This window comes from Athene cunicularia (assembly GCF_003259725.1).
Source record: "Athene cunicularia isolate RWA chromosome 3 unlocalized genomic scaffold, athCun1 chr3_part1, whole genome shotgun sequence".
NCBI classification, from domain to species: Eukaryota; Metazoa; Chordata; class Aves; order Strigiformes; family Strigidae; genus Athene; species Athene cunicularia.
This window is the reverse complement of record NW_020799097.1, coordinates 113804390-113831787: the sequence shown is the minus strand read 5'-3', so window position 1 is coordinate 113831787 and position 27398 is coordinate 113804390. Positions and strand designations below refer to the sequence as shown.

Here is a 27398-nt window from a genome sequence, read left to right as displayed (position 1 = left end):
AGAAAAATGGGGGGGGGGGGGGGGGGGGGGGAAACGGCTCAAATATCGCATCCAAAAGGGCTAACTAGCCTAGCCCAACACATGGTACCCAGTACTTCCCATTGCAAATTTTCTGTGTTTTATCCCTCAGAAATTAGTATTTCTTTATATTAAAAAGAAAAACTTTTCAAGAGCGTGACTTCAATAAGAATTTCAATTATTTTTCCCTTTTGCTTCTGGGAGAATGCAAGTTCCTGGTGTGAATTAGGAGCCTAGTTTCTCTTAGAGCAGCAAGGAGAAGACAGGCCATCTGCAGGAAGAGGGCAGCCTCCCTCTCCCCGTCCCTCCTGCCAGGCAGGTGCAGCACTACCAAAGGACTGGCCCAGTGACAGCCACTGCGGTGGAGCTGAAAAAGGGATGTACAGCTTCACCTGCCTGCACCTATCAGGTATGCCTCTGTTCGTTCAAAAACTCTGAAACTATTTTTAATTCCTATGTCAGACAGCTGAATCACAGGCACTCTGGTCATTGGGGCGAACCCAGAGGAGAAAAGGGCAAAACACAAATGAGCAGAAAAGCGAGTAACTTCAGCCGAGCGTTTTTAAATACTGAATTAGTTAATTGAGGAAATTGAAAGTTTTGGAGGTGACAATTCTCATACTACCTGAAAACAGCATCTGAGACGGAGAGTATGGTATGTCTGGATGTCACAGTCCCCAGACTGAGTGTGAAAAATTCTGCTGAACAACTGAACTACTTCTTAAAGCTTTCTTTTTCTTGAAGAGCTCTGCACAGCAAATCTTGTTAGCTAATGGTCCTTGACAGACGAAATCCAACACCTGAGGATTTGTGAATGAAGAATTTTGCACAAACTTGATATCTTTTTGGCTTCTAGAGAGCAGGTAGTATTACCCAGTCTTCCAGCAAGACCTTCCGAAGGACCACAGGGAACAAGGACAGGTGAAAGATGATTTCCTACCATGGGATATCTTACTTTGAGAAGTAGGGATCAGTTACCTCCTCCTCCTATCAGTTGCAGAGTGAGTTAGTTCAACATGAATAACAACCAATCTGGTTGCATATCCCTTCAAATCTGGATTCTGATTGAAAGCTGAGTTTCCAGACTGTTTATTTGTATTAAACCTGAACAATCCTTCACAGTCTGGTTTTCATGGTATACAGACCACTTTAATAATGTCAATTATCGGCTGCTGTGCTAACTAGCATGCTTTTCTGCTATTACTATATCACACCTGCTTTCAGTGAGCTTTTCTCCAACACATTAGAGGCCAGAAGAGGCTCCTGGTATCACCCAGGGTGGCTTTGTCTGCACTAGCAGCCATAGGCTTTCACACAGTGATTATCGTGTCTGATCCTGTGACAAGCCACTGAATTCGAGTACACCTTTCCAGAAAGAGCCTGTCTCAATTTGAAGAGCACAATGACACAGATTATTGCTATCCCAGCTCCAGGTTGCAGCTGTTAAAAGCCTGCAAGTGCCTTTCTGGGGAGATGCAAGGGAAGATTATGCACCAGACAGCATATCCGAAAATGTATGGTGAACAATGCTGGGAGTAGCATGGCTCAGGCTTTAACCTTTGGATTTGCAACACAAACCTCTCCTCATCCCTCTCTCCCTGCACCATGATTAGGCTTTCCAGCAGTGCTGCAGCAGTGCAGTATGCTAAGCCAAGTTTTGGCAGCACACAGCATTCTCAGCACTAACAGTAGAGAATTACACGTATGAAGCATATCAAAATAAAATAACTATCAGTAATGCTTATTAAGACAAAGAAATACATACGTTATGCTCTTGGAAGATGTCTAAATATGCCTCTGAATTGAATTTTCAGCAGAATTACTTGCTTTGACACTGATATTTGTTTTAGGCTACCTAAATAATTCAAGTACTTTCCTTACATTACTTATCCTTGAAATAAGAGTTTCATGTTTATTATTCATCACCCAGGTGGGGAGCTCTGCTTGCCATAAAACTAAGTGGAACAACCAACTGCAGTAAAAGCTTGATCTGGGACCGAAATGTGGCTCGTGAGCTTTGTGCTAAAAGTACTTCCCACCCAAGCAATCTAACATATCCTACATCCACTGATGTGGTGGGAGTAAAATACAGTTTCTTGCTCAAGCAACATCAAACTGTAAAAACCAGCAAGTGGATACTCTTCTCTTCTACCAGCACGGCACCATGACGGGCAGCAGTCAGGCTGCTCCCGGCCCCCCTGGCACAGCCCCCTTCCAGGGCAGGCACCTGACCTGTCATTTCCCACGCACGCCCTAACAAGAGCGGCTGTCATTAAAATTCTTCTGAAGACAGCCAAATTTAACCCTCATCCCTTCTGCGAGCAGCTCCAGTAAGGCAATGCGATCACTGTCCTCAGTAGGAGTTACATGATCTGCTCTCTGCCCACCTGCCTGAATTCCTTCCTTTCCCTGTTGCTCAATTCCACACCCGATCCTGACCTGTGCCTGACACCTCAGGGTGTTGTGCATCTGAGGCCCTCCCACAGTGGCCTCCAGAGGGGCAAGGGCACACGGGCTCTGCAGGCGCTCTCATCTGAATCACAAATGGAACAGATGACACCTTGGTCCCAGGACAGTTCATTTAACAAACCCGTTTCAGCACATTATAAAGTGTTGGGTGTACAACTGTCTTTGCAACTAAACTTCCACTACCAGAAAGCTCAGCGTGTTTTGAGCTGTTTTCTGTGCTTACAGCATGTCCCACGCTACTGAGGCATTTTGTTCAGAGGTCAGGAATGTGGGCATGCTACCATAAGAGTGGGGAAATCATTTACAGAAAGCATAAAAACGGCTTTGCAGGGCAATGCCTCCGAGCTGAGAGGACATGACATCATCTCCTTGCTGCATAAACAGATGTGGTTAACGGACAACCTTTCATATAAAATTATCAAACGTTTTAAACAGAAAAAGAGAACGGATCAAATTTATGTCTCTGCTGATGAGAGTGTAATTCAGCAGAAGACAGCATGTGCTCCAGAAGCTCTGCTTCCTCAGAAAGATCGGTCGTTTCAGCATTATTTATTAAATGACAACTATCTCCATCTTCCAGATTCCTCCATTTCAGGACAGGTGAAACATTGTGAACACCTTCAAATGAAGGTATTTTGAAGCAGAACGTTGTTATCCTTCTGATTTTTTCCAAATCTGGAAAACAACATCATGCCAATCACAGAAACCCAATCTGAATACACAGCCAAAACGGTTCGTATCTGATGAGACTGATGAGGTGGAGAAAGGGAGTCAGCATACCTTTGAATTAAAACCTTCTAATTAAAACAACATACAGGGATGAAATCTGTGTTCTCCTGCCCCTACACCAGAGAAGTCTCCCTAGGAAATGTGAATAGGCATTTGCGAAACGTCCCGTATCAGCACGTCCTGCAGAGAGACCATCACATCCCACTGATGTCAGCAAACACAACCACCTCAAACCCTGTTGGCTCCGACTGCCCGCGCCCTCAGGGAAGCTCCTGCTCTCCTTTACTGACCAGGTGCAACACAGAAGACAGGCAGCACCCCCACTCTCCCCGAGGCAGAGCAGCAGAGCTGGGGGGGTGTGATGAGTGCTTACCAGCCAGGGCCTTGATGCGGGATCGTTCAAAGAGTCGAGCAGAGCTATTCTCATTGTCCCAGTCATCCACATCCCAGCGGTTGTTGACGTCGCTGTACTGCTGTTGGATTTCAATATTGTCATAATCTGTCGCTACTGTTGTCGTCATCCTGAGTCTTCTTAATCTCTTCTCACCATCAGATTCTTAAAAACCTCTGTGGAGCAAAAATACATAATAATAGTTTAGACAATATACCTATATTGGAAAAAAACAGTAAAATGCAAGCTCAAGAATTGTGGTTTCATGAATCAAGGACTTTCACTGAAAACCTGGACACAAGCTCAAGAACAGGTTAGGTACCAACCAGTCCCTCACAAAGCAACCAAATGCTCCAAGCCTTCTTCAAAAATGAAGGAGTTGACAACAGCAGGATTTCACAGCAGCAGCTTTGCTGCATACACATATGTAGAACTATGATGTTTAACTATAGAGTGGCACATGTAGGAAATGGTGCAGTAAGATACTTGCACAATTGTTATTCTCAAAAGCAGCCTGCCAGCTTTATAAATCAGTGAATGTTGGCTAAAGCATATGGAACTGCGGATAATTCAGTTAAGAAAAACCTGAGGTGCAAAGAAGGCCTCGACACCTTTATACAACGGTGCAAATTCTGATGGAAAAAATGCAAATGCTTAAAAAGTCACACAAGCATTTGACCAGCAGAAGCCTTTTAACATAATCTGAAGAAACATTTCATTCTTCACACGCAAATGATAAATTTGTGACAGGTCCTGGGCATTTATTTACGAACTATCCAGATAAAACCAACAACAATGCCGACGCGCTGCTGTGAACTCTCCCTAGCAGCAGAACTTTAGCCCACCACTGCAACTCCTGACACAGGTTTCTCCTCTTTCAGGCAGTCGGACACTGTTGGCATATTCACAGCGTTTTCTAACCGGAATTTGCATCTACTTGTCAGCACTAAATCAAAGAGGCCAACACCTCCTCTCCAGGAGGAGGAGGGACGTTATAAACAGCTGCTTAGGGAGAGGCTGTGAGCGCTGCAGGCGCAGTCGCTGTCCGGGGACGCGGGTCCAAAGCTTCCCCCATCCCTGGGGGCGGAGCAGCGGCTGTGCTGCATCCTCTATCACCCCGTCCCTCCCAAGTCAGTGCTCAGAGGGACCCAGGGGCTCACCCTGGAGCGCAAACGCACAATTCACCATTATCAAACAGAACAGTTAGAAAAAACATTTGAGAAAGGGCTCATGACTGGCTTGGAAGAGAAACGGTGCCGTTCCAGGAGGCTTCGGAAGCCACCTGGTGCCACCTACTGACGCAGGGAGCAGGGAGAGCAGAGCACGTCCCTGTCCGATGCCCCTGGGGACGGCCACGGGGACCGATGGCTTTAACCGGGTCCGGCCGAAAAACCGGAACATCCTGCAGCTGACATCAGTCCAGTTCACAGGGGAAAAACAACGTCCTTCTCGTCACTGCTCGCGCACTCAGAGGCATGAATTTTCCAGATGGTCCGAGGATAAAAAGGCTGGGTTGTTTTTCTCCTATTCCCCACCACAGATGAGAAGGTTTCCAAGATATTTACTTGCAAAATAATCCCTGCATTTTGCAGAGAGACGGGACCTGAGCCGCACTCGGGGCTGTTATATAAGCAGCTGTTACCCAAGGCTGTTTGTGAACGAGTCAACCTTTACAAAAGGTGGGAAAAAATTGCTTTACTTATGGGAAGCTGCCAACAGACTGAAAGAATATGAAAAAAAACCACCTTGCTCTGGGAAAGGTCTTTAAAATGATAACTCCTTTGTGGCACATGCCTAGGCCGACATTTTCCAGCAAGGAGCTCTGGGGATGGATGGGTCCTTCCTTAGCCAGGCGGATTCTACCACTACAAACACACCAAAGACAGAGGAGAGGATTAAGTCCTACTCGAGACATTTCTGTACAGCATCCACCAGCTGATCCTCATCTAGCATCGGGCCTCCCATTGATTTCTATACACAGGCAGAAATCAGAGTTAATTCCAATTAAACCCATGGAGTAACCAGATGACAAGTGGAATCAGACTGCTCTACAGTTCTAACCTTTCCAGCTTCCTGCATTCATCAGCGCCCGATGAAGATGAGCAGATCTGTCACCAGAAACGCAGCAGCTCAAACTAGAAAAATACCAGCAGTGACCCTCAAATCACAACGCAGCGACATGCTAATTCAGTGGAGTTGCCACAAGCCATCAGATTTCATTTATTTCTGTGTCACCTGCGTTTAGACACAGAAATAACCAGATCCAGAATAAAGTCAACTCTACCGGTGCATTATCACTTTTCTTACCCTTCCTGAGCAGCACACGAGAAGAATCTATCCCAGATAAAGCTAACTTGGGCATGAAACAGGCCTGTTATCCCACACCTATCAGCTAGGAAGCCCGCATCCTTGTTCTGATTCTGTGGAGATGCTGAAAATAAACTCACTGCCTCCTTTGCTGGCTGACATCAAGCTCCCTTTTCTGGGACGCAGCTCAACGAGTCAGGGACAGCAGAGAGGGGTAACAGACACACGCTGCAGTGATAAAAATAAGTACCTTGCAGCAAAACACTTCCGTGGTGAGGCGAGGATAACACAATTCAGTCTGAACTGAAATAAGCTGCCCTGCCTTCTTCCAAAGAAAGACCCAGCCATGCACAACCTCCGCCTTAAGCCTGAGCTGAAAAACAATTTTTCTTAAGATTCCTACTGCAGCTCTGGTCCAGCACAAACCCCTGCTGCCTCCAGGAGCAGGGAGGGAAGATAAACACAAGCTCCAGCAGAAGCCTCCAGGCTTCTTCCTACAGAAATGAAGCTCCTGCAGATGGGCTGAGCTACAAGAGAAAGCCTTGTTACTAAGTTATGGATGTCCCTGGTCGACAAACAGAAACACCACCACACTCTGCAAGTCTCCAGAGACTAACAGGGGAAAGGGAACAGAATTTTTCAGTAATTCTTAGTGAAGCTGAGTTCACTATTCCTGACCTCGAGTGTAGTCTGCCCTCCACAACATGAGCCCTGCATTCCTAAGGCACACGCTGAAAACCCTGCATGTGCACGTAACACACGCACACGACACATGTGTTTACAGATTTATTTTAAACCCGAAATTACTTGCACTAACTGCTGCTCAACACCGTCATTTTCTCTGGTCAGCCCTGCACTGCTGAGTGATTTCAACAAGTCCTCTGTGAGTAGAGATGTGGCTCAGTGGCTGTGCAGTCAGCAGAAGGCCGGACCCAGCCCTATTGTGTGCCATTAGCTTACGGCAGCGCTCTGCACTCATGCACAAAGCGCCCACTGACACCCTTGCAAGAAATCTCTATAGAATACGTAGCACAAGCAGAAAGCCCCGGCACCACAACTTTTGTCATTCCAACATCCTGGCCTGGCTTTAAGATGAAATACTAATCTAATAAAGGAACAATGCTTTCTGTAGAGAGCCAAAGGTTATCACGGGTGTCAGCTGTCCATGCCCCCAGCAGGCGTCACAGACAGGGCTCCAAGGCAATGCACGCTCGGAATTTTACCCACACAAGCATACCCAGAACAAGACATTTTAGAAACGGCAGGTCCTAACTGCATTTCCATTGACAATTCAGACTCTAAGTGGCCTTTACATAGGGCTTAAAAACAGAGAGAACAGGCACTGGGGTTTCTGAGTTAGTCTACGTCCTCCTGAACTTACCTGCCAGCACTTCGTGCACCCAGGCCTTGGAGACCTCAGCAGTCAACTACAGGGATAAGCAAGCACCAGGTGAACTAACAAATAGCATCTGACTGCTCCAGTCCCCAAAATATGCAGCACAGACCCATCACAATGGGCAAAGAAAGGTTTTGTACACTGTAAAACTTCTGTCTTCATTGATAATGTAACTCTATTGCCTTCAGCAGGTGATACAATGCTAGAAGATCTCCTGAGACTGAAGAGATCAAACCATTTCGTTTCAAAGCATTCTTTAACATCTATGTTAAAGATGTTGTGTAATTTGAGGGCGGGGGTTTGGCATTATTTTCAAAAAGAAGAAATGGCTTGAAGAAAGAATCAGCTACCAGGAAGAGCATTTTCTCAGACAGTTTTCAAAGGCAATATCCAAGGGTCAGACCTTTTGTATTTACTTTCATAAATAAACCAGATTCTGCTCTGTTTGTTTCTCAGATAACAGAAAATAAACAGTTTTATTCAGACCATCTGAAGAATGAATTAATTTTTAAAAAATTCATTGGCTACTTTTAAATGCAATAAAGTAATTCACTAAACAAGCTAAGACTGTAATCACTGAAATTCTGCCATAACCACACATCTGGAATTACTTCCTAATAGTTACGTTTATCTTTAAAGTAAACATTGTTTTTTCAAGAGGTACTATCCTTCCATAAAACATTCTAAGCTGTAGTTAGTTTCATGTTACTCTTACTATCTAAGGACTGTCAAGAGGTTTTTATGGTGTTATGATTGAAGAAAATGTATTTTGAGCAGCAATCCCCAAATGGTCTCATTACTTATGTAAATAGACTATTCCCTGGCTAACGCACAGCTCAACCTATTGCAGTTTTTCTGACAGTTAAGATAAACTGTAGATGACTGAATGGCTGAAATGACTGAAAAAGGGATACAGACACTTCCATCTCGAGGCTACTAGACCAGATGGGTCCCGAGGCCAGCACGAGCACCACCACAGCAAGAAAGGGAACGGTCTGTCTCCATTTCCTACATATCTGATATGTACCATCACAGAAACCAAAATGCCAAACCACTCCTTCCTGGCCTTCCTCTCTGAAACCAAGGCTGGACCAGCACAGAAATGAATTCAATTACTCTTTTCGCAGGACTTCCACCTCCGGATACTTTCACTCCCAGTCTTTATTGCTTCTTTCCTACTGATGACTTGGAACAGGGGATTTAGTCCAGTTCTTTATCAGCAAATTTGCTTTATATTTATATTATTATTATTATTATTATTATTATTATTATTATTATTATTATTATTATTATTATTATTATGGGGAAATCTAGTTAGGATGTAATGGAACTCTGCATTTATTCTGAGGAACATTCAGCTCCCTCCTAAGAGCAGCACAACAGACATTTATTGGTTTTGAAGTGTCATTTTAAGCCCATAATTAAGCTGGACAATGGAAATTCTTCTGAGCTCCCAGCACACCAGCCACATCTCATCTCCCCATCAAGGTGAGATTCTCACCTCAGGATCCACAGAAAGGAAACCTGCCCTATCACAGGTCAAGAGAAGCTCAAGGCCGTATGCGAAATGACATACATATTCAAACACCCCCAATCAAATTCTGCAAGTATTTAAAAAACACTGGTTAGAAACTCGGAGCTCTGCAAAACCCCTGAACTGAAAAACTGCAGTCCTGTGTGTAAAGGTTAGAAAGACGGGACAACGCGTGTCTCAGTTCTGCCCACCTGTTAACCCAAGTCGAAGGAGCTGGTTGCCAGCCTGTCTCCGTGCCCAGCCCAGAGACCACTACTTCCTGGCACACGACCTGCAACAGGGGCTTTGAAGAAAGAACCTTCCCTGGTCCTGATAGAGCAGCGTGGCCAACACAATCACTTACGTTGCGGCCTGTTGTTTCAGGGGCTGAACCAACTGTGAAATAACGAAAGCATTAATATGGCAAGGCTTTAACTCCCTCGACCTCCAATATCCTCTCTCTCTCTCCTGCGTGCAGGGTCTGGCTCCTAATCCCACCTTCCCTTTGACAAACAGAACCATGTTGTCTCTGCATTTCCCAGCCCAAGAGCCCTCCGTGTATTTGTCTCTGCTTTCCCACCAGCTTCCCGATTCCACCCCCTGTCTGGTGCCGACTCCTCTGGCTGCCCGTGCTCCGGGATGTGGAGGCCCAGAGCTGAAAGCACCCTAAAAGGTCACAGGAATGGGGCGGACAGGCTGTGCTCCCAGGGAGTCAAATGCCACAATCAGCGTGGAGAGCACAGATGCTTCAGGAATGCACAAACAAAGCAAGACTGAAGCCTCTTTATTCCCTATACAGGCTGGAAAAGCGTGCAAAGGTCATGAAAATTACGCGTCACCCATCCTACTTCCCACATCTCAGATGAATCATCTGAGATCTCAGATCATCACTTGAAAGCCAGAAACCAGAGGGTTAAAGAGTGCTTTACAGGCTCCTATTTTTCTTCTGAGGTCCCCAGGATATCACGCTCTAGCTGGGAGACTGGTACATATTACATAAGCATTAAAACAACATCAAAAAGTGTTTGCGCTGTTCACTGTAAACAAAAATACACCTCACTGTACTGGAAACCCAAGTGTTTTCAGCAGGGGTGACTGTTCCACACCCGTGACCAACATGTGCAATGCGTAGGACAAAGATTCAAACTGGTTCAGCAAAGGCAGCGCTTACAGCTGTGCACCCAGCATCCCAGCCGAGAGCCCAGAGAACTCACAGCAACTGGGAAAAAGTTATTTGCAAACCTGAACCAAGCCTCTATTTCAAACTCTTCAAGCCCAGCAAGGATCGTGAAAATCTTCCACTCCAACTCTCTCTGCATGTAAAGCCACAAAATTTCACCTGGTTTCTCATCCATTGCCCAGCAAATCTGGATTCCAACATTCTTCCCTGAAGACTCTAGAATAAACTTTGTCCAAATTCATCCCTGTAATGTGAAGTAGCTCCCCCCAGCCAAGGTTACAACCCATAACGTACCAACGTTGTTTGGAAAGCCTCCTAAAACCAGACAGGGGGTGGCCACGAGGCTTCATACTGGTTCCATCCGAGACCAGACTCTTAACAGTAGTTAGTAGGTTCATCCACTTCCCTGTGGAACATCCCAGGTCAGACAGCACTTCTGAATCGCCCTCTAGAGAAGGTCATGCCCATCCACCAACTACATACAAACCATGAAATGGCTAAACCAGAAAAAAAAAACTGAGACATTTTAGGTAGAAATTGGCAGTTTTTTGAAAGAAGGGATTAAAGAAGAGGACAAAAAATTGGAGCAGAACAGATTACCACACATAACACTTTAGGGTGGAGTAAGCACAGAGTCTCTTGTGGTACTGCCCTTCCTTTTCCCCTCATCACTTGAAGAATGTAAAACACATTCAGCCAAGCTGCTAGGGGGAGGGAGGTGGGGAGGGCTCTGGCCATCAGCCATTAGCACGCTTCTAGGAAGCAATATTCTTCCATCTCTCCTGAAAGGGAAAGTCAGCAGAGACCTAGAGAGAGACTGGCTGGGGCACAATCTGCACTGAGTTACAGACACCCTACATGCACAAGGACTGGGTTAGTAAAACCCCACATACTGTGGTGTTAAGCCCCTAGCTTAAAGAACACAACCTCCTTACACAGTTTTTAAGCAAAACACAGAGTGCTCAACCACCTTCCTCTTGTATTTATGGTTTTCCTTCAACAATGACTGCTGGGTAACGTCTTCAGAAGCTGAGTCTGGGCTAAATGGAATTTAGAAGTTCTGTGAAAGTAAGGTTCAGCTCAAGTAAGTACATCACAAGGTAGTCCAGGGCTGCTCAAGTGAGGTCCGTGGATTAAATCCAGCCTCACTCAATCTCATGAGCCAGCCTGATACCCAGTGTGGCCAAGAGAGATGTAACTTAGCCTCCAAAAATTCTGTCTTGTGAAACATCAGCTGGGCATTTTATAAAACCCATCATCCTATTTGCTAGCTCTAATTAAGTCAATCAAGAAACTTGCATGTATTTCAATTTGTGCAGCTCTAAGTCAGCATCAATTGCTTTTTAAAAATGCTTTCATCACCTTTATAGGGTCTTTCCTAAGTCAGTTAAAGACAACCTTTAATTACTAGAGTATCTGGGAGTGTCCTGCTATGCAAACAGATTAGCTAGAAAAAAACCTGGGGGACCAGCTCATCAGCTCTGCTCTACAGTCTCCCTCCCCACTTCCATGCCTGCATCTGTCATTTGTTAACTTCTACATCCCAGTTAATAGATCACACCCCCATTTTCAGGAAAAGCTTGAGTTTCTGTGTAGGGTAATCCATCCAGAAGGTACCTTCTACAATGCCTGGGCCCAATGAAAATATTCCCACGAAATAAAATTCAAGTGCCAGTTCACAAACTGTAAATAAATCTGCCAAATCTACTATTCCAACTTTGCCAGCTTGTTCTGGTGCTTGACCAAACAAAAGCAAATGTGGCAAGTCTCTCTGAAACTGAAAAGTGAAAAACGAGCAGCGAAATCAGGCTTTGTATTTTGGACAGCGACTGGAACAGCATCCTGAATGCTGATGGGGCTTCACAAGACAAGTAATAGGTGCTTGTGCACTGATCTGTGGGGTCACCTGCAATGAACCGTTGGCATGCTAATACTTTTTCTACGGAATAGGATGGTCAGCAGGTCAAGGGCCTTTCAACTTTTACAGCCCAAGTGTTTATTTTACTATAAAATGGTTGTAGAGAAAATTTCGACTCTGAAATTGCCTGAACTTTTTTATAAATAACATAACAGCAAAAAACTTCTGATGGTGAATATAAAGTGATCAAAAATACGAGGAGGCTGGATTGCCAACACGTGCTCCATACATGTCACAAAGGGTGCTCATGGTTGGAAGCTAAATGAAATCAACTGGAGTTGAAATTGAAAAGGCTCCAGGTCAGCTCAGTCCCTTCTGGGATTTCAGGAAGGACCTTTCTTACGTAGGCTCTCACTGTCAAGATAACATTTACTCCTATGCACAGTTTAGCTTTAGCACAATTCAGATGTTTTACATTTACAACAGGAGACAAGGAAGTGAAGATAGGGCTGTCTCCGTACCATGAACGGACACCTACCCCTGCAGATTTTTAAAGAGACATGCCATGGAGATGGGACTTTGTTTCAGAGAAGCACTGAGATTTCAAACAACCCTGTAATATTTTACAAGCCTCTGCATTTGACCCTTCTCTATCCTGACCATGGAGCAAGGCAAAAGTGCACTCGTCAAACACCTCTGAACAATCCAGCTGAAAGTATTTGTGTATCGCCCCAGTGAGGGGCGCCTGGGACACTTTGCCTCATGGCCTGACAGGAAGGAAAGCTGATACACTTCAAAAGTTATCAACAGGCTTCCAAAGAAACTCTTAAAAAAAATTCCTTCGACAGTCACTGAGAATTTAAAGGACAATATTTAGTATTACCATGTTCTAGAAACTATCTGTGGTTGACCTTCACCAAAAGAATGTGAAAATATATGGCAATTCTCTACAGTGGTTATTTACCTTTCTCTTCAGTGCAACAAAACAAAAAGGTCTTTTTCAGTATGTTCCAAGTGCTCATGCAGAGCAGAGTTCTAATAAAAACCAGTTACCCTCAGAAATTAGTTCCTTTTTTCTGGTCCCTGCTCTGCCATGACCCAGCTTACAAGGAAGAGAGCACAGAGCTCTGGACCCAGCTGTGTGTCAGTGAAGGACTGAAACCAGAGATGGTCCTGCTGCCTGCAGTCTGACAGACGTTTGGCTCTTCTTTGGACGAAGGCGTCACTGTCTGTGCTTGGAGAAGAGCAGAAAAACCTGACCCTCCTGACCCTCACCATGACCCTAACTTGGCAGGATGGCCCAGAGCAAGGGAATGCCCTTGGTGACATGGTTGGTTGTGTTTTGAGTGCTCCAGCAAAACTGCAGTGGCAAGGGGCACCCAGCCCATCACAGCCCCCCCCAGGCACCATGGAAATGGCACTTGCCGAGGGCCCTAACTTGCCTGCAGCCTCCAACCAAACAGTCCTTAGGAAAAAATGCAAAAGCCACAATTCTGGGGATGGGAGAGGACTAGAGATGCTGTGCAACACGTCTCCAGTCACAGAGCTGCAAACGAAGGTTTCTGCCTTACTTCTCACTCCTACTCAGAGGGCCTTAAACAGAAGAAATGGCCCTGAATTACATTTACACTGAGAGATCATTTGCCATGAGAGGACAACTAAGCCTGCCTTTGCTACATGTGCAGGCAAAAGCAAACTCTAAGGTGCCTACAGTGGGTTGAGCACATCTCTCTCCTGGCCGTCCCTCTGCAGGAACCTGGGACACCACAGCTCTGACCTCCTCACAGCTGGAGGGCTGCCGAGCCAACAGGCCTCAGGACTCACCCAGACAGCTGTTGTCTGTCTCTTGCACTTCTATTTTCCCTCTCCATTTCCACACCCCACCCTTCCCAGCCCTGTTATTAATGTATCTTCCAACCTCTCTGAGAGCTGATAGCTGTGCATAGCTGACTCTGTGACTGGAACCACTGGAGGTCAGGAGCACAAAGCAAGGATACAGTCTGGACAAAGAACACAAAACGCTGTTTCCTGGAGCTGTTGCCCAGCTGCTGGAACTCTACAAAGCCAACAGGCACAGAACAAAAAAGGGGTGCAGCGAAGAATCACTTTTCGACCAAAGGAACACTTCAAGAACTGAGACAGGTTTGATCAACTGGAACAAACCAAAAATGTAACAGGGTGTAGCAGGTACTTCAAGCTCCAGAAGGGAAGCAGTGTGAGGGAGTTGGCTACCACATCCTGAGGGGTTGGGATGTACCTCCAGTATTACTGGCTAGGGAGAAACAGGGCCCCAGCCCAGTCACCATACAGTCAGTCTTATACATGAGGAGTGAAGCAGAACCTCTGCCCAGGCTCAGCACCATCTCCCCTTCCCTGGCTGTCCGTGGGCTGACGGTTCCTTCCCCCAGGGCCACGCCACGGTGCTGAGCTGAGCGGAGCTGGGCACGGCCACAACACAGTGTAGCTGTGGGAGGCTGAGCATGCTCATGGCTCTAGCCATCTGAGCATGCCGAGCAGGGAAAGAAAAGCAACCAGGGAGCCACCTCCAGATGTGCTGTCTTACACCTGGACAAGCCTTCTTGGTGTTGGAGCTTCTCACTGACGAGCAGGGAGAGGCTCCATGGCTCTCTGATGAGGAGGAGACATTCAGGAGAGGCTGACTCTGCCGGCCGCCACCCTCCTCTCCTTGGGGGTGCTGCTTGGGGAGGGCTGCCTGATGACAACAGCCAGGGCAGGAAGAATGAGAATGAGCAGTTCTGGCTCTGCCTCGGAACTGCAGATCAGCAGTGGGAAACCGCACCCAGGGAGAGCCTAGGGAGAAAAGGATGTTTTGTTGTGTAGGCTTTTGTTCGAGGCTTTGTTTATTAGCGATATTTCACAGCCAGGCAGGCAGAGCATGGATGCAATTTAAAGGGCCAGCCTGTAAGAAACAGCCTGCCACAGTGTCAGCAGGTTTTGAATTAGCAAACAAACAAACAACAAAAAACAGATTCTGGAGGCAGGAATGGGGAAAGATTTGCTAACACACTTCATAAGGCAATAGCAGGCAACAGAGTTGAAGCAACAGCTGGTTTCAGCAACACACAAAGCTCCAGCATCAACCCACAAAGGAGCAACCCAGAGACTCTCAGTCAGAAGACACCCAAGGCAGCACTAGTTACTCCATGGCAATGCCTAGATGATCTCATACCAGCACTTGCTCCAGGTACCAGAGATTCCCGAGACCTCTCTAGCTGAGCTAGCTCTGCTTTAACCAGAGCTGATTAATCAGCTCAGTGAAGCCTGGACAAAGAACTGGCCTAGAAAAGAATTCAGGGTTTTTTTGGACCACATGGTAGTCCCAGAGGAGGCTCCAGACAGCTCCAGAACAAGCATTTCCTTCAGATGTTGAAACCCAGGTCACAGCCAAGATCATGCAAAGCTTTGCCTCTCGATGACCAAACTTAGTGCAGCACTGGAGTATGTCAGAGGTTCCATATGGACTCTAGCTGGTATTTCTTTAGTGAAATTACAACCAGAATTACTTACAGCATGGGACAACTTTTGTTTCGGTGAGATTAGGTGAAGATGGTACTTAACTGCTCACTAGGGAACAGCAACATTTCTCTGAATTCAGAAATCCCTGGCAAGTGAAGTGTGAAATAGAAGAGAGTAGTTGGATATTAAATACCCCACTTGAAAACACAGGTGTTAAAACTGTTCTGTAAACAAGCACAAAATACACTGGGAGGTGGTCAGGTGCTCACACTGCCCCAGCACAGCTCCACACCTCCGAGGCCTTCCAAGCCACCACAGCCTCTACCCTCCATCAGTGGGAAGGAACCAGAGCACTGCACAACCTCTCAAGTATTTCTCTCCAAGTTCATGATTCTTCCTTCTTTTTTATTTACTGAGCCTATGAGGTTTTTACCCCAAAACCCTGGTCTGACAGGTGTCCCCAGCAGGGCAGTGGATGGGGAGGGAGCCCGACGGGGACACGCATGTCTCCAGCCAGCACCATCATGCTTTCACCAGCACAAACCTTGTGGGGACAAGCGCTGGCGTGGACACCCCGAGCCCAGCAAGCAAGAACCCAGTGCCTGCAGCTGTCGCAGCACTCAGCCCAGGACTCTGTTTCAAAGCTCCACAGCCATTTCCCCTCCAAAAGCGGGGGTCCTCTTTGTGCATGTGCACATTTTTGACTGTGCCAAAGCAGAAACATGGTTGAAAGCTCCTTAAAAACCAATCCTTCCCCAGTAAGAGAGGGAAATGTCCCCAGCCATACAAGCACCGAGTTAGACAACACACAGCATGATTCCACCAGGCCAACAAAATTTCTGGTTCAAACCACCAAACACATCTTGAGTCCGTGGTTCCTGTGGAAATGTGTATTATCCTCCCCAGAGGAAGCACACACATCATCCACTCATTAGCCTCTTGGCAGAAAAATTAAGAGCATCACAGCCAAACTGGTCTCCTCACTTCGAAACTAACCTTCAGTGGGTTAGTGGGTACTAACCAGAGGAAGACGACAGGTAAAACTAAGCACACAGCCTGCATTTGCCCACACTGAAGTTTTAAATGGACACCAGCTGTTAATTCCTTTCTACATTCTTCACATTTTTTTGGCCAACTCCCTACAAAACTAACAGAAACCTTTCCCCTTACACTTTCATCTGATGCATAGATAAAATAGTCAGGCGTTTTTAGGCAAGGAGAAGAAATATATATCATTATTGCCTTAATTTAAATGCATGCCTGTAGGTCTTCAGTGCATCCCTGCCCTTTGAAATGGGTTAAAGAGCCTTAATGCCATCTAAATTAAGTCAATTTGTTATTCAGGGTATTTGTGACCAAACAATTTGAGATGCATCCTGGGAGGAAAAAAAGCACACAGGATGAAATTTAAAACCCTGGGAAATAAGATGACAGATGTGGAGTAAAAGCCCAGAAAAGCTATATCATAAATAACCTGGGTCGTTACTTTGGTTCTTTGATGTTTCAACTATGGTTAAGTTTTGGGGGGGGGGTTGTGTGTAGTTATTTTGTGCACATCCTTATGTGCTGCTTCATGTGAGATAGAGATATTTATCATTTTACAGCTGATAATAGTGATGACTCTTTGCAGGTTTCTCCTGTCAGCTTGCTAATACTTCAGAGTACCATCTCGTACACCTCCTGTATACTGCTGCATCTTTCTGTGAAATGGGCTGGCACTCCTGTACCTGCCTAAGCTGCCTTTGCTCCTATAACAGGACCACCACAACATTCCTCCTCAGACTTCACAACAGCACTTGTACTTAGGAGAAGCATGAGAAAGGCCTAGTAAGTGACTTGATAAAAAGCAGTAGCCTAACACCAGATCAAAACAAAGTTTTACTTGAAACATGTCCTCAGTCTCAGGCACTACCATCTATTTTTGAAGGACAGTGTGAGGCCCTGGATTTGCCTTAGCCACAGTCTTGTGACCCCCAGGATGCTACTCTGGGTGAGTAGAGCCGCTCCAGCCCAGGGAGCTGCACCCGGAGTGGCCGAGCTGCAGCTAGCTGACACAAATCCCCAGCCAGCTCTGCCCCAAGTGACCCTGGCAAGCCTGGGCCTTGGCTCCCCAACCAGAACAGAGGCCAGGAGAAGGGGCCCCCAGCACCCCCTACCCCCTGGGGCCATGCACCTGGGCTCCCCGAGCAGCCCCTGAGCAACAGGTACCTTCCTCCGAGGTGTGTCCTATTCACAGCTCTAAGTACTGTAAGTACAACAGGCAAATAAACAAACCCGTGACATTTAGCTATTTCAAAATATCCAACTATTGTTATTGGCACTTCATTATAAACAGCTTCTGGCATCATGTAAATATAGCTTCATTTGCATCCATCAGCTTCGCTGCCCTTGTGCACCCAGGGAATGGAAACCGCTTTGCGGCAACAAAAAAAAGTCATTGGCCCAAGTGCTTTAGGGTTCCTCGCACTGACTTCACAGGGAGACAGCACTATTGTACAAAGGATTTTCACACTAAGGTCTCAAACCCCATCTCATGAAACACTCGGGAAAAAACCTTAAGGAAACACATTGAATTTCTTCCGTGATCACTCAGTTCCAACCAGTCACCACGTGCAGAGCCCAAACCTGCCTCCAGATCCCACAAAGTCACAACACATAGCAGCAGAGGCTGAAGAAAAACCTGTGTAGAGCAATGATATATAAAATACCTGATTATTGTTTCATTTTGATTTGAGTTTCTGGAAATAGATCCTTGGTTGGCACATACCCAAACCAACAGCTGCATTGCTTTTCTACTTCCACAAACACTCTAAAAGTTAGCCAAAACCCTGTTTGTGCTGGCAAACACCCAAGGGTTTATTATGATGTCCTATTAGTTCAGAGTGAGAAATGTGCACTACAGAAAAGAAAAAAAAAAAAAAAAGAAAAAAGTAATTGGGTACAGATGTTGAAGATTTATGATACTGGACAGTATCTTACATATTGTTTCTATCACCTGTTTGCTCTCTGAGGTTTTATAAAGATAAGTATGCATGCTATCCTTCAAGAATATTCTAGAATCCCTCCTTCAACAACCAGTAACTTTTGATCTCCACTCGTCTCCTCTCAATAACAAACTCTCTTCACAGTTCCATAAATGCCACTTGATACTCATTTCATATTTAAATAAGATCTTGGCTGTTGTTTTCATTAGCTGGCAACTTTCGAATGCAATCAGACTATTTCATTCTTGCTTCATGTCCCAAAAACTAAACCTGACACATCATGCCAAATCCCCAGATTTCTGAATTTGTGATAAAATATCTCATCATCCCAAAGACACTGTTCTAAATACCTAATCATTTCCATCTTTTTTTTTTTTTGCCTTCCTATTTACCAGCAAACACCACCTGCTGAGTAACTGTGAGGACCATGGCTTCCCCAGTGTTACACAGATGCCCAAACCTCACTGAGGCCAATACACGGGTTCAGCTGCCCACAAAAGTAACCTGGTCCCAGACAGGTTACTGAACCTTGGTTTATTCAATTTATTCTACAAAATATTTGGAATGTGCAAAGCACTGCAGCTGACAGCAAATACTATGAAAATAAAACCACATGAAAATCACCAGGATTTTTCATAACCGACATGTAATGGTTTGGCCATTCCCAACTACATCATAAGTGCTTTCTTTCCACCACCTTCAAGTGGCAAAACAAGGTATGCTCACTTGGGTATTGTTCCAAGAATCTACAAAAGCAGATAAATCACTGGGAAAGGTTGCACCTCTGCAAACAAATGCATGTGACCGCTGCCATTCCTGCCCCAGCACTGTGAGCAAGAAGTACTGGCGCTCCCTGCCCTCCTCGGCTGAAGCACACCATGCCTTGGTCAGATAACCTGACATTTCCCCTCACCTTTCCCAGAGGCTCCAGCTGCCGATAAAATCTTGCTGAAAAATAATTTCATCCCTTCCAATGATGTGGCTTACGCAACACAGACTGTATGAAGGTCGTGGCCTCATTACAGATTTAGACACTCAGTTCCCATCTGAAAAAAAGTAGATCTGGTAAATTTGGAGGGTTGGAAAAAGGTGTATAGAGATTAAGCTTTTCTTACAGCTCTGAAATGGACTTTATCAGTCACAATCGCACTACTGGTTCAAAGACAGTTTAAATAATTTTTTTAATCCCTATTTGAGGAAGCACAGACGGGATGACTCCAGGGTTTCCCCCCTGTTCACCAGCAGGCTGCTGTGGCAGACACCCTGAAGTCACCTGCAGCCACCCCATGTCTGTACTGAACAGGGGTAAAGGGACACTGCAGGACCCTGGGGTGTGTCCAGCTTCCCCTTCCACCCCAGGGAACTCAGGTGGCAAAAAGCAGCGTTAAGAAATGACAAGTATAGAAAAGCTCCATTTTACATCACGAAGTGCTCTGCCACAGATGGCAAGCCAACATTCGCTGCTTCAGAAAGTTACTACGCATTATCTCCACTTTCTCTGTGAACAAATAAAGAGAAGAAACATTTCCACTACAGACTGACTCCATTCCTTGAACAGTTTCTGAGGTGCCTTCTACTGTTTCCACAGACAGACTGGTAGCCTGAAACCCTCAGCCAGTTTGGTTCTGTTTGTTTCAAGGGGGTTATTTGGTCGGTTGGGTTTTGGTTTGCTTTTATCATCAGATTTTCATCTGACCAACTGCCTCCAAGGACAATGCTGCTGCACAGCCTTTATGGATTGTAGCATTCAGCTTCACTATAGCTCTGGTTTCTTGCTTCACATTCCCTGCATTCAGGGCTTCCTATAGAAATCCTCCACATTTTCTCCCAATTCCAGAAGACCTCAGCACTTTCAATTGCCTTGGGTTATGGAAATATATGGAGCAATTCCCACACAGGACTAAAGTGTCAGTAGACTTGTGTCAGTATTACCTTATTTCATCCACCTGCAATAAGAATAAAAAAAATATATATGAAGAATAACATACAGCCAGTTTGTGGGCTCTACAGAATGCTCAGCCATAACAAACCAATTCCTATTCCTTAACTGCCTCCAAACAGACGTGATCAACGAAAGAAAGAAAGAGTCCTGGGCTAGATCTTGTTGCTTAAGGCAACAGCCTAGGGCCTATCCAGAACAAGACAGACATCTTACCATTTTCTTGAATTCAAGGTGAGAAACAGGAAAAAAAAAATTAAAATCAACATGGATACTAAATGTTAACCCCAAGGAACGGTTCTAACCCAAAGATAGCAGCAGGGAGATGCAGAATCTGGCTAGTTACTAGGCAGAAATAACAGCCCACTGAGTAGAAAGCATATGCTTCCTGAGTACAGATCACTGTGCTCAAGCTGAGCTAGCACATCAGTGTTTAAAGTACTTACACCTACCTGAGGTAACCCAGGTAACTCACTTCATCACAACAAAATTTGACATTGCCAATGCAATTTTATGAGTTATCCTGTAAAAAAGCAGTATTGCCTCTCATATAATCCAAAAAAATTAATCCAGAACCAGGCTCTGCGATTGTTTAGAACGTAACAATGGCAGGTTTTTTTCATTTTTTTCTGTGTCTTTCAAGTACAACAGGGTGATACAGTCACGAAGGAATGCTTGCAGACAAATGGTAGAACCCGATTTATTTTTTAATAGTAAGAGCTAAGATTCTCATTTATTAAGATTTACACCTGCAGACTTACAGTAAAACAAAACAAAACAAACCAAACCCACCCATACCAAAATACAACAGTTCTGAAGCAATGACGAAAATGCTAATGCTGATCATTTTCCACCTAATGACTGTTTACTACACAGTCTTTTTAAATGCCTGGCAGCTCTCCAGATCTTCTTTCTTTTTCCTTCTCCTACACATCACTCCAGACAGCCATCTTGGGTGAAGAAAAGCCTCCAGAGAAGAACAACGCTCTCTGCAGTCTTTTCAGGATCTAAAAGCTTTGTTTCCCAAGGGACATCCTGAGCACTGTTTCTCTTTCAAGGCAAAAATAAAATTCTAAAGCTTTAAAAGCATGGCGAAATAAGAGTAGAGATAAGAAAAAAAAAAAAAAAAAAAGCAGAAAAGTTATTGTTGAAGGATTTGACAACTGCCATTTGTTTTACAGTTTTAAAGACAGTGGGACTAGTGTTGTTACTCCTCCTAGGAACAGATTTTGACATATTGCACAGATCCACCCTGCCACTTGTTTCAAACGACGCTCAGTGTCATTTGGCATTTTTTTATATGGAACAATTACTTGTGATCAAATGATCTTCCCCTCCCCGGTACCCAACCAGCTGTGCTTTCACGACACCGCTGTAGCTTGCCCGCATCTGGAGAGAGCCCAACTCTCCCCATGACCCAAAACCCAGCGTAACAGCTGATTAGTGGAAGTGCAACACCACTGCAGGCTTCCCGAGAGCTCACAGCTTGTGCTGGCACCGCCCCTTGTAACACTTCCAGCTGTCTCCTGGAGCCCTGAGTACCATTTTCTGAGCGGCTTTCCACCCACAGCGCAGCACGTGAGAATCTGCTACTGAGAGTAAAAGTGAGAAATGGCACATAGAAGTACAAGGAGTGTTTTAACTGAACAGAGCAAGTCGGTTCTGCATCCCTTTGTGATGGGAAAGCTGGGAACAGGCGTAGGACAGGCAGACACAGCACCACATGCTGAGGGGCACCTGCAGCTTCTAGAGAAAATCTCAAATACAGATTGACTTTCACATGGCTGGCCCGCAAATGTAATCCACATCAAGGCTGAGACATCTTGTTACCCATTTGTAATTTTAAACAACATTTAACTGCAGTGCAGTTGATCCTTCCCTGGTACAACCAAAATGGCTGCACGCAGTGAACTCAGAAATACAGGGTGATGCTGCAACAGGGTCAAGGGGTACTCACATCAGTTACAGGGTGCTCAACGTGCTGCAGACCCAAAGGAAACAGAGAGCCCCCCTCATGGGCTGCACGTCACCTACACCACTGACAGACGGGAGCAAACAGGATGCACTCTGAGAACCTGAAGGAGGCAAAACCCTCCTCCCAGTGCATGTGTGAAAGCTCCCTTTCTCCAGGCATCGTGGGCACAGCGAGATCTAAACTGGCAGGTCTGAGCAAGGATGGTGGCTGTTGCAGGAATAAAGCGAAACCATGACCAATCCAATGTACTGCAATCAATATTTTAAATGGAATCAGGCAAGCCCATATTCAAATCAGGTCAACAGTAATTAAAGCATCCTTATTTGGACTAGCAAAACCAGAAAACATCTGTATCAGTACATTTCTGCAAGTGAATATACTAATGGGAGCGTTTTGAAATGCGTGATGCACCAGTAAGAGGCTTTTATATAAACCTCAGGATTACACTATGCCAGCTTTTCGATGATTATACTCTCCATGGAAATCCATTTGCTGCAAAGACAGCAAGAGGTTAAAGCAGACCTGGGATAAGTGCTTAGCCCTTTCTTTTCCTGAGGATCCTGCTCCTCGTTTCTGCTTGTGCAACACTGGGTATTATGGCCAGACAGAACGAAGAGCTGAAGGTGGAATTTTATATAAAACACTTCTGTTAGCAATGGTATCAGTAGCAAGGCAACATAGAGAAAAGAAGCCTCATCATTTCAACTGTGACACCAAGATTGCCCCCTTTTATTTCTAGAATGACCTGCGTGGTTGACTCCATCTTAACACTGCCTCACCACACAACGATTCAGCCATTTTAATTCCTGAATGACTGGAGTTTGCTTTCCCTTTGGCATGGCACTGCACATCAGGCTCAGCTGTCTGGAGAGCAGGAATCTCTCCACATAAAGCACATGCAAGTGAAGGTAAAAAAAAATTCTAATAAATTTAAGTGAGGCTAGGGGAAGGTGGTGCGAGGTAGAGAACAGTAATGGGACTGAATAAGTAAAAATGCAGAATTCTTAGATTGTTCCTGGTTTCTTTTTCCAAACAGGCGTCTCAGGAAAAACTCTGCAATCTGGTTCTCTTGAGAGGGTAATGATGAACCCACGCTGTATCTCTGCTGCCTTTAATAATAGCCCCGGAGAGAAAACTCAAGTTCCCAAGCTGTAGGAGTGAGCTGGCACACTCCAAAACAGAGGCTGGCTGTGCAGACACTTGTGGGCAATGCAGCCGTGGCGCAGGAGCGGCAGAACTGGTGTGCAAGGCTGATGGTTTGCCAACACCACCTGGGAGTCACGGAGATGGGTGAGTCGGGCTGGCCCCAGAGCTTCCCTCCCGTGGGCTCGCCCTGTGCTGGGGCAGGGGCAGTGCCACCGGGAGCTCTGGCCCTCTCTTAGAGCCCTCCTCAGGCACGGGCTTTCTGTCCTGAAAACATCAGGATTCCCTGCCTGCAAGCCAGTCCCATCCATGCACAGAAGATGGAGGTAGAAGGCAGATCACAGAGTGCCACAACCAGGTAGTTCCACAGCCACATAGGATGCCCACAGCCTGCCTGTGCAGCACCACACACCTCAGCATCCTTCCTCACCTACAAGGACAGAGGGCATTGAATCACTTGGGTCTTGGAAAGACGTCAAAAGAGAAGGTTACCTGCAAAACTCAGGATTTATTTTTGTCCTACTGCAATACTATCACTTGCACTCCCCCGGCGTTGAGAAGGGAGGGCTTACAGCTCACACAGACTGGCAAAGGGAAATAGAAATGAAAGAAGATGATCTTGCAGATATTCCTTTCTGACATTCCACACAACTAATGCAAGGCAAACAGAATGAAGCCTCTCCAGGGTAGCAGAGGATCAACAGAAAACAAGCTCTAGGCAATAGATGAATCTACACTCTCCATTTTGGTGCCTGTTACCCTTCAAGTGCCTGAAGTACAATCCCTTCATTCAGATATTGCACTCCAACGCTGTACTCCCCAACTGCTGAAAAGGTGCTGTAGCTGTAAAAACCCTCTGGCCAACCATGACAAAAGAGTATTTGTGCTGACTACCACGTTCTTGTTTATCAGACACGTTATAAAACACGTGTGAAAAACATGTTTATTACCCAAGTTACAGACATCAAGAGAGAAAAATATGCATTGATCAGAGATTTTAATTTAATCTACCCAAAATAGGCTTTAGGAGGACAGACCCAAAGAAGCCATATTTGACACAGAAGATTAGACAGATGGTACAGTATGGTATAAAGGGGATTTGTGCTTGCTTGACTTTGACATGGCCGAATTACTTATTAATTGCAGACACGGAAGAGTTCTGCTGGATATTTTACAAAGATTTAATGCCTATTAAAACTTCATACCATTCAAAATCATCACACATTCTGTACAACAAAATAGGGATTGTTTCGCAACTTCATTATGGTGCACTTCTTTCAGAGCCTATCATGATGTATTTCAATATAAAATGTATTTCATATGTGATGAATTTCATAAAAATATTGATATAAGCAGCATAAATACTAGTGCTGTGCTGTTCCAGAATCCTTTTGCAACCTGTAAATTTACGCAAGAACAGGGAAATGAACCAAACGATGAAGAGAAATGCTCATTTAAAATACCACCTCTCAATTCCTTCAGGCTGCAGGCACTGCACACAAGAGCCCTCTGTCTTCATCCGCTCCCGTCCCCAGCGGCTGCTATCGGGCTCCCTGGGGACCCCAGCGCAGCGCAAGATTAGAAGATGTTATTGCAGGGAACACGGGAGGGGGTGAGACTCCAAATCACTATCACATTTCTGGGGACTATCCAATCCCGAGTTAACACTGGGAGCCCATGCACAGAGCAGTAACAGTGACACTGAACACAGGCGCTGACTGAAAACAGACCTTTTCCCCTGAAGCTTATTATACCTTAGAATAAGCATTTCTGGCACCTACTGTAAACATCACGGGTCACATTCAACACCGGTGGAACTGTGGCCTTAAGCATCCTGATACCTGGATGGATTTGCTGTATTCAGGGTGCTGTGGTGTCAAACCACAGGTGTAGATGCAGCAAAGCAAAGCACTTCTCCCAGCCGGCCAAAACCAGAACAAAGCAGCGCAGAGGTGTGGGTTACAGAGCAGGAGGGGAATCTGGAGAGCAGGAAATTACAGCGAAGCTCAGACATGCTCTACAAACCCATGGCTGGCAGCTATCGCCTTACCTCCCCAGCAGACCCAGCCAGACACCAGGGCTGGCACTTCACCCAACAAAGCCGACTCCTTACTCACAGCCTCCTCCCAACGCCCAATAACACCTTCCACGCCAACCAGCAGAAGGGGAGGCCCTAAACTCTCTCATGCAGGTGTCAGTCAGAAGTAATCCAACCACAGAAAAGTGATTTTCTAAAAAAGAACAGTCATCACCAAATGCTCGAAGTGAGAGCCAACTGCTCAGCAGAGAACACAAACAAACAAGGCAGCAGAGTGCGGGCTGGTGGAAATGGACACTCGCATTTTCATCTGGCCTCTCTGGTAGTGCAAAACCTGGCTTTTGCCACTAAGTGCTAGAAAAGCTCTGTGTCCAGTTTGTGCACAAGTGCTGGACACCGAGGGTCCCTCTGACATAGGCACACACTCCCAAGAGGCAGGAGGACACAGAGCAGCACCAGGGGAGAGGCAGCAGGAACTGCACAGAGCGCCCAGCAGAAGTGACAAATTAACTACCTGATGGGTTAGAAATTAGCCTCGTCCTCATCTCGCAACAGAACTAGCAGAAAATATCAAAAATAGTGGTTTTACCCCTGAAAAGTAACAATCCCTGTAATTCTCCACAGGCCTCATTTGAGACAAAACAGAGAGCCCCGAGATACAAAACCAGAGTAACTTTCTCACCTGCAGCACTTAATCTTTACAGGCGTCAGACACCAACAACTCCCATCAAAATGAATTGGGTCTCCCACGTTCCCAACCTAAGGCAAAACTGTCACCTCTCTCCTTCCATCAACCTCAGCAGCACCATTCACAGCAGCTGTGTCTCAGGCATGGGGCTCTCAGGACCCCTCACCCTGCCAAGGCTTTCTGAAGGCTCATGGGGTCAGAGCAGGCAAAAGGGGGTTGTTACCTTCTCTGCAAATCCAGGTAACACTCACAACGATTTTAACCAATAAAAAAATTACACTCATCAGTATTTTTCATTTTCTGCAAGTCAGACAGGAAAGTGGCCACACTGGAAGCCAGGCCACAAAACATCCCCATGCATTTCCTACCATAATTTCTTTACTCTGTTTTGACAAATGAAGACACAAGTTTGCCTTCAGATACCCATGAAAAGATTAGGAGAAAAAAAGGCTCTGAATCAGCAAAAACTTGGGACATTTCAGAGGCTCTGTAGGAATTATGGCTTGGCATTGCCCACTGCTCAGGCAGGTTTTCTTTCATGAAGACCAGGTTCTCCTTCCTCCCACCTGTATCTGCTATTACTTTAAATCAAAGGTGGTTTATGAGCACACTGAAGACAAGGGATCTGCAGTTTAACCCTACTGAGAACAGCCAACCACAAGCCTAAACAACGTTCTTTTTTCCCCGTCAAAAGAAGTATCAGCACTCTTGATTCACAGAGTTTTCAATTTTGTTCACATTTACAAAGATGGTCTTGATTTTAAGCTATTTGAAAAAGTCCAATGTGCTGTAGTCATAAAAATTAAGTTATTTAGTGCAGAGGCCATTGTTTTCTACCCCTGAAGTACATCTCAGTCTGGCAAGTGTTAGCTTGCCTTAGTGCTTAGGCTGCACCGAGTAAGCTGGTATTTTACCAATACTTGTAATTTTTAAAGAACAAGTGAGGCTATTTCAGAATGAGAAAATGACCTAGCAGAATGACCTTCACAAGAGCACTTGGAGGCAATCATGGAGGCTGCAGTAAGAAAAAACGGGGAACAGAAAACCAGCTTAGAAGCCAGGAGAGAGTCAAACAGGGCTCAAGCATAGGCTGTGCAGGAGCCCGGGGAGAGGCCTTGTTCCAGGACAGTTTTTCCGAGACGGGTAATGGACCTGTTCGTAGATCTTTGCAGAGTGAGTCTAAGATTTCTGCAGAGTCCTTGGGTAGCAGAGCACACAGGCTTGCCCAATCCCGTACTGAGACTGCTTTTCTCACTACAACTGTATCACAGCTCAGGAAAGAAGACACGGGAA

General features: G+C 45.5%; 1 protein-coding gene across 1 annotated transcript in view; it reads right to left on the bottom strand.

Moving 5' to 3' along the window:
* Positions 1-3783, bottom strand: part of SPTBN1 (spectrin beta, non-erythrocytic 1) — a 91356-nt gene extending 87573 nt beyond the window's left edge. Inside the window, exon 1 of the mRNA XM_026845802.1 lies at positions 3590-3783. Coding sequence (XP_026701603.1) covers positions 3590-3737 — 148 coding nt within the window. The 5' untranslated portion in view covers positions 3738-3783. The remainder of the gene's footprint in view (positions 1-3589) is intronic.
* Positions 3784-27398: the final 23615 nt, after the last annotated feature.